Source organism: Hydra vulgaris, chromosome 10 (assembly GCF_038396675.1).
Source record: "Hydra vulgaris chromosome 10, alternate assembly HydraT2T_AEP".
NCBI lineage: Eukaryota > Metazoa > Cnidaria > Hydrozoa > Anthoathecata > Hydridae > Hydra > Hydra vulgaris.
Window position 1 is genome coordinate 2847425 of NC_088929.1, and position 9094 is coordinate 2856518.

Here is a 9094-nt window from a genome sequence, read left to right on the forward strand (position 1 = left end):
CTGAATCGAAATCCATCAATATAAATTTCGATTTTCTTGTTCTACAGCTGATTTGCTAACAGTAATAACTGATAGGTTTTATCATTAGATAAAGGTGGAGAGGTTTAGGTCATTGCTCTTGACAATTCTAAAGCTTTTGATAAAGTTTGGTATGTTGGTCTTCTCCATAAGCTTTCTTCTTACAGTGCATCTGGTAACATCTTTAACATTATTGAATCCTTCCTTTTCAATCGTGGTATAAAAGTTGTCCTTGATGAACAGCACCCTTCTTCATATTCTGTAACTTCAGGGGTTCCTCAAGGTTCAATCCTTGGCCCTATACTTTTTTTAATTTATTGTTATGATCTTCCGGATAATCTAATTTTTTTTTTTTTTAAATAATTCACCTCCCCAAGGCCGAGAAGGTTACTACAGATAAGGAGGCTACTTGTGATTATAACCCTCTCTCAACTCTATAACTGCAAAACATGAACCTTGACAAACAAGGCCGCTGCGCAGAGAAACAAGTTTAGCGCAGTACTACCAGGGACGTGGTGGGAATCAAACTCAGAACCTCTTGCTTATGAAGCGAGCGCTCTACCACTACACCACAACACCATCTATGGTGGCATTGTTCACTGATACCAATTCAAAGGTGGCATTGTTCGCTGATGATACTACTATTTATTCTTGTCATGATTAGAAGCCAACACTTTCTGATTGCTTGGAAGGGGCATTTGAGCTTGAAAAGGATCTCACTTCTGCTACAGCTTGGGGCTCACAGTGGCTGGTAAAGTCTAATTCAGATAACTCAATTTTTTTCAGCCAATCATTATCGCAATAATTTAGATCTTTCTATATTTATGAACGGTGATGTACTCCATGAGTCATCTACCCTTAATCTTCTAGGATTAAGTCTTACTTCCGATCTTTCTTGGAAACCGTGTATCAAATCTGTTGCAAAATTAGCATCTGCTAAGGTTTCTTTATCGAGCTTGACACTTTCTTACTTCGGACTCTATTCTCTATCTCTATAAATCTCAAATCCAGCCTTGTATGGAATACTGTTGCCATATCTGGGGCGAATCTTCTAATGATGCCCTTTCTCTTTTAGACAAGGGGCAAAAAGGTATTGTAAACATAGTTGGACCTGCTCTTGCAGCCAACCTCCAACCATTATCACATTGTCATAATGTTGCTTCTCTTTCTCTTTTCTGCAAATTTTATAATGGGCACTGCTCTAAAGAGTTACAGTCTCTTGTGCTACCTACTAAAATCCATTCTCATGTTACTCGTCATTCAATTAAATCTCATCCTTTTTCTGTGACTGTTCCTAAGTGCTCTAAAAACTCTTATTTGTTTAGTCTTTTTCCTCTAACATCAGTTCTTTGGAATTCGCTTCCTTCATCTTGCTTTCCTGATTCATATAATTTGCAATCTTTTAAGTTGTCTGCCAATCGTTATCTTGCTCTACAACCTTCATCTTTTCTCTTCCAGTAACCTCCAACTTTAATAGTGGTTGCTTGCAGCCTTGTTGGAAGCGAAGATTTAAAAAAAAATTTTAAAAAATTAGTTTCGATTAATATGAAACGCAAATTTGATGACGTCAAAAATTCTGTTATGCAAATGTATAAACCAATTTTTATTTATTCGTCACAAGGCCTGCATATACATACAAACATAGATACATACATGCATACATACATACATACATACATACATACATACATACATACATACATACATACATACATACATACATACATACATACATAGATACATACATACATACATACATATATATATATATATATATATATATATATATATATATATATATATATATATATATATATATGTATATATATATATATATATATATATATATATATATATATATATATATATATATATACATACATATATATATATATATATATATATATATATATATATATATATATATATATATATATTTATGTATATGTATATATATATGTATATATATATGTATATATATATATATATGTATATATGTATATATATATATATATATATATATATTTATATATATATATATATATATATATATATATATATATATATATATATATATATATATATATATATATATATATATATATATATATATATATATAAAACCAGTAGATGTTGTCCGAAAGTTTTTTCCATATTTTGTTGACAAAAAGTAAAAATTAAAATGCAAGACCAGAATTATTTTTTTTTATTAATTGATAGACTGCCTGCCCCAACCAAACCTTCAGTCTATGTAGCAACACTCCCTTGCGGGTCAGGCTAAAAGATAGTAGATGTAGCAGCACTCCCTTGCGGATTAGGCTATTTGTCAGTCGATGTAGCAGCACTCCCTTGCGAGTCAGGCTATTTGTCAGTCGATGTAGCAGCACTCCCTTGCGAGTTAGGCTATAAGATAGTCGATGTAGCAACACTCCGCGCATGATTTACAGTAAAAAAAAATAAAAATAAAAACATTTTATTAAAAAAATTTAAAATAAAAACATTTTATTAAAAATAATAAAAATAAAAACATTGTTTACATTGTTAAAAACATTCAGAATGTTTTTAAAACATTCTGGTCAATTAAATTTGCGTTTTTGTGGTGTTTTTAAAAAACGATTTATTTGTAATTAAATTAATGGTTTTTACTTTCGTCCAACACACAAATGTTGGACGAAAGTCAAAAGTAATTAAAAGTGACGTATGTGTTGGCGTAAGAATCACTTTTTTCCTTCCGCTCTTCTTAAAGACAACAAACTATAGATATATATATATATATATATATATATATATATATATATATATATATATATATATATATATATACATATATATATATATACACACACACACAAAAACATAAACAGTGAAAAATTAATATATACATGAACATTTAGAAAACTACATTTTAATTTTTACAACAATTTACAAGAACTTCTTCAACAACGATGTTTGCTTGAAATATCCCAGATCAAGATGTTAATAATGTGAATTCTGTAAACGATTTTAAAAACAAACCAAAACACTTTAATGAAAAACAACTGTTAACATTAGTGAAAGATCAGGTATGATATTTGACTGGGGTCATGGCCAAGTTTGATAAAATACAGCTGGGGCCTGGTTTATGACTGGAGCTGCATAAACATTTATACATCCTAAAGTTTTTTTTTTTTTTCAAAATTCATGTTATATTTTGTATATATATGCATATATAAACATCGTTATGATCAAAATAATCATCATCATAATCATTATCAACTTCTCTTTCGGCAAATACTACACCATATAAATACTAAAGTTTATATAAGTATGAAAGGATATTGTATGCCAGCATCTAAATAAATAGCAAACATATATGTTTATATTCATAATATGTATGCATAAAACGCATCTCAGAAGCTTTTAAAAATATAATATATAAAGTATTATAAATTTTTTTCTAGCCCCGGCTATCAACCCCTGCTAAACCTTATAGTTTAGCCAGAGCCAGGTTTGAAAAAAGTCTCATTTTTAGCTGGGGTTGGGACCCGGGTCACTTACTAGTTAACATCTACTGTTAGACTTATTTCTCTTGATAAATCGAACATCTACTGTTAGACTTATTTTTCTCAGTAAAACAAGAAAACTAAATTTTATTTATATTATATATAATATTAATTGGCAATATAATAATAATAAAATAATTGATCTTAAATTTTTTGTTTTTATAAAGTTTAGTGTTAATACTTATATCTTTAAAAAACTTAAAAAGTATTTATATCATATTAAGTCTTTATAGATATTTCTCAAGTGATTAACAACTTTAAAGTAGCTAGAAATTTAGAGGTAAAAATGATAAATACAGATATGGTTAATTATCAATAAGTATTCTATGTAATGTACATAGAACACTTACTGAACATACCATGTTTCAAAATATACAGATAATGTTAATCAGTGCCATATAAAGGTCATAGCAGGTGGAGGGGAGTAATTTGATGGGGAGAGACAGCAGTGATCTTCCTTTTGACTAAAAATAGGATACCCCGTTGTCCTCTCCACTCCTTTTTACTATGCATGCAGTTTCACTGATAACCTGAGTCAACCTACATGTTTAAAAAGTTGAAAATTAAAGAAGTTAAAAATAAATAAAAAATAAAAAATAAAATAAAAAGTTGAAAATTAAAGAAAATGAAAAAATGAAAATGTTTAATTAACTATTTACAGTTTACCAATACACTATATTATAAATAATTCAGTTTGAATATTTTTAATTAAAGTAAAAAACGTTGGTAAAGTTGAAAGTATTACCTATAGCTTTTAAACCTGTAAGTATTTATAATATTCAAAAATATGAGATCGTGATATTAACATGTGTATTAAAAAAATAATTCATACAACAGTTTTAAGGATATTGTGGGTAAAAAATCAAATTGGACCTCACCTGAGCTCTTAGTAATTCAACAATTTAAAAACATTGGAAAGTCATATAGAGAGATTTTAAGAATAACTATTCTGTTGGAATAGTTCAAAATGCTCCTAAACAACAAAAATTTGTGAAAACAAGAGGTTGAAAAAGAAAACTAACAGAAAAGATAAATTTATTATTTGTGAAGAAATGTGCCTTTACTGAAAAAACAAAATATAAATGCTTGAAAAGACTTTTGTCATAAATATTCTGCAAATAAGAAATAGAGCACAGTTTTGTGGACAGCTGAATCTAAATTTAATATTTTTAGATCAGATGGTGTTTGTCTGCAGACTACCAAATAAAAAGTTTGACCTAGATTACACTAAAAATAGTAAAATTTGTTGGTGGTAGCATTATGGTGTGAGGATGTTTCTGATGTCATTTGTATTGCTCCTACTTTCTTAATAACAGACATTATGACAGCCGATATTGATGCTGATATATTTGAAGAAATAATGCTTCCTTATTCAGAGGATAATATGCCATTGCTTTGGGTATTTCAGCAAGATAATGATTAAAAACATACAGCTTCTATTGCAAAGAGATGGTTTCAAAATAATGGTATAAGATAATTGGAATAGTCAGCACAATCATTAGATTTAATTCCATTAAAAAATTTATGAAAAATTGTGGAACAAAAAAAACTTGTGGGAGGCAGTAACATCATAGTACGCTATTCTGCTACCAATATGTCATATATTAGTCAACAGCACATTTTAAAAAAAGCTATAAAAAAAAATTTTAATGCAACAAAATATTAACTAAATGTTTTGGGTGATAGGTGAAAAGATAGATAAACCTTGCAAAAAATATAATTTTGTTTCTATTATTGTTTTATTATTTTTGTTAATTAGAACATTAAATAAATAAATAAAAAGTTGTTATATAAACATTGAATTTCCTAGATTTTTTTTCTAGTATAAAATCAAATTAGCTATTTCTGCATTTATTATTTTTTCAGTAAAGTTCCAAATCACATTCTTCTCCATTTTAAAATTAATGCTAGTGCACAAAAAAGCACTGGCTGAATTTTTAGGCTGGCAGCACAATTTTAAAAATTCATCTTTAAAATCGCTCAAAAAAAATGCTTCGACTAAATTCTAAATAAAATAAATTTTTGATATTTTAAATGAAAGACAAATTTAAATAAAGTTTTGTATTTTTATATAACTAGTTGAATAATAAACGTTCACAAATATTCTTGTTCTTTATCCATTTATTTAATCAAAAATTGAAAAATTACAAGTTTTTTATAATTTTACAAAATTAGGTTAGGTGTTACTCATATAGTTAAAAACTAGTCATTAGAGTGACACCTAAATACAATAAACAAACAAATCAAAAAAATCAACAGCAATAATAATAAATAAAAGCATGCGCAAATAAAATTAATTTAAAAATATTAAATATTAATAAAATATTAATTTAAATAATAGTAATAAAGCTATAATAAATTAAATAAAACCCAAAAAATGAAAACACTCAATAACAACAGCAAACAAAAATAAAAATAATTAGCAAAACAGCAGAAAAACAAACTTTACGCAAACAAAAAGGCAAAACACAAAAACTACAAAGTGAAAGCAAAAACTATAGAACGAAAATGCAAACACAAAAACTTCTACAAAAAAAATATATATATATATATAAAAAAATAATATTATTCTTTTGTTATTTTTGGCAAAAAAAAAAAAAAAAAAAAAGGTGTAGAAAAGTTGGTAGCAATTTATTTCTATATTTTAGTTAATTCTTTTTATTATTATTTCAACCATTTTTCAACCTTCATTACTTTTAACTTGGTGCTTTGCTTTTAATTGATTTTTTTTTTTGTTTTATTTAGTTTTATTTTAATCTTATTAAATCTATTTGTTCATTATTCTTTTATTAATTTTCTTGTTTTATTTTTTTTTTCAATCTTTTAGTTTGGTTATACCATTCAATAATTTTCTTATTTTACTTTATTTTTAAATAATCTTTTACATTTTTCGAAATAATTTCCTTCGATTTTTCTTTTCTCTTTTTTTCCTTTTCACCATTAAATAAATGCTTCCGCCATCTGCAATGTCATTGCATTGAATGATTATTTGAATTAAATATTAAAACATAAAAATTGAATTAAATATAAAATTAATCAAATATAATAAATTGTTTTATAAAAATATTTTAAAAAATAACATTAAAAACTGCCAAAAATTATTTAAATTCTAGATAAATTTAATAAAATAAAAAATGGCAAAAAAATAAATAAGATTTTATATAAATGTAACACAAAATAATAAAAAATAAAAATTAAAGACAGCCATTTTGTTTAAGTTCTAAATAAAATAAATAAATATATATATATATATATATATATATATATATATCTATATATATAAATATATATATATATATATATATATATATATATATATATATATATATATATACTGCTCTAATAAACTAAATATGCTCTATATAATAATTTAACACTGAATTTAAAAAATATTCCAATAGTATTTTAAGGGTTATACATAACTTTGTACTTGTATTTACATTATATCAATGATTATAAACTGAAAATTTCGAAAATGTGTTTAAATAAAAGTTTAACAATAAAAATACATTTTTGTTGTTAAACTTTTTGTTTGTTTTTATTTTTTGTTACGCATACATTATTAAAAATAGTTTTACTTATTTTCAGTACAACATAACTTTAGTAACAAAACTATCAAATTGATTAAACTGTTTCATAAATTAATGAAATGCTAAAAAAAAAAAATACCAGAGGCAAGATTTTTAATAGATTTAGCTTTAGCAAGTTCTAAAGCAGTAACCCAACGCTGTCGTTCAATTTCAGAGCCTGCTCGTAAATGCCACACTTGGCTTCCTCCATTAACTACAAATGAACACGAATCAACAGTATCAATAAATGCACCAGCTAAATTTATTGTACCTCTACAAGTATGATTCATTTCTGCTGGAGATCTAAATTTAAAGTTAAATGAGTGTTATTGGATTCATTTTTGATACAAAAAAATATATTATGATGTAGTTTCAACAAGATCTTGAAACTTTGCAAAGCCTCATAAAAAATGTGATTTATCAAGTTAACTATTTAACTAATGTTAAAGTGTTCATTATAGTTAATAATTATACATAATTACAAATTACAACTTTTACGCTCATTGATTTTTGCTTTTAAAGTAATTTTAAAAATATATATATAAATTGTATAAAAAACAATAGTATTATAAATGCAAAATTCTACTTATTTGATTTGTGTAACAAATGAATTAGTAAGTAAATATATAATAATATCTAATTAATTTGATTCTACCGTGCTTTTATATTAAACATTCAAAATATAATAAACCAGTTTTATATATGACAGCTTGAAAAAAATAACTTGAAAATGCTTTTTGTAAAGTTGTAAAAACTTTAGATAAACTTTATCAATGTAATGAATAACTTTTTACCAACTCTTTAAAATATTATATTTGTAGATATTTTTTAATTTTAACTTGATACTAAATCATTTTAGTTACCTGTAATAGGACAATAACCCATTTGCGAGAACAAACCATCTTTTTTGATAGCCCTTTATATAATTTGTCCATTTCCATAAATAACCACGAAACTGATCTGGACAAACTCTTCCGTCAGGCATTCTTTTATTTATATTGATGTTTTAATGGAATCATTACAATACTAGATCGACGTGTATTTGTTAATTCGTACCTATATTTGAATACATTACATAGTATAATGAACTTTCACCTTGTATATTTATTTTCAAATTTTGTCAAGAAACCGTATAAAGAAACCGTAAAAGCCCCAGATTCATTTAAAAAAAATGTTTATGCGTATACGGTTAATTATCCAAGTAAACATTTCTTCTTTTTTAAAATAACAAGAAAATTTATCATTTACATAGCAAAATATAATATAAATGCAGCAATGTAGAACTAGCTCGTCACCTTAATCTGAAGTTGTCGTTGTTTTAAGGGTCAGGTTTGTTTTAAAATAATTTTTTTATAAGACTTCAGAAAAACAAAGACAAAATAACGATCGGGCGATACTTTGTAACACTGGCTGCAACACCTTCGTTAAAAATTGGCGTTATTTCGGCTATTAACTAAACAGAAAAATTATCAATGAAGTCTATAAAAATTGCAGACAAATGGATCTATAAAAATTGCTGACTTTTCAAAACATTCATATTTGAGTTGTAAACCAAAAACCAAAATGAATTTTATAAGCTGAGAAATAAATGTTTTTTTAATTTCCTAATTACATACTAGTGGAAATTTTTAAAGGAACTGTCGATGCATTTTATACAAGACCCTCTCCATAGCAGTTACACGAGACGCTCTACATAAAGTCTAATAAACAATATTCTGCTCACGTATTTTAATATTGAATACTTTTTTTGACTTAAAGCAAAATTTATGGCTTAGAAAAAAACCTTTATTGGCTAGCTTTGTACACCTTCTTCATCTAAAAAGTTCGCGTTGATGTAAACCTGTTTCCTAATTAGAATGATATAAGCTCAATTTTCTTGACTCAACTCATGGGTTTTTTGCTTGTGCCTCCTTGGTAGTGGCTATGCAACTCTTCCTGGTATCTCCTGATAAGATTACAGCTCTA

General features: G+C 26.1%; 1 protein-coding gene across 1 annotated transcript in view; it reads right to left on the reverse strand.

Annotated features, from left to right (window-relative positions):
* LOC100200775 (oxysterol-binding protein 1) overlaps positions 1–8283 on the reverse strand; it is a 51442-nt gene extending 43159 nt beyond the window's left edge. Inside the window, exons 1-2 of the mRNA XM_065807074.1 lie at positions 7993–8283; positions 7230–7432 (exon numbers count right to left, since the gene is read on the reverse strand). Coding sequence (XP_065663146.1) covers positions 7230–7432; positions 7993–8114 — 325 coding nt within the window. The 5' untranslated portion in view covers positions 8115–8283. The remainder of the gene's footprint in view (positions 1–7229; positions 7433–7992) is intronic.
* Positions 8284–9094: the final 811 nt, after the last annotated feature.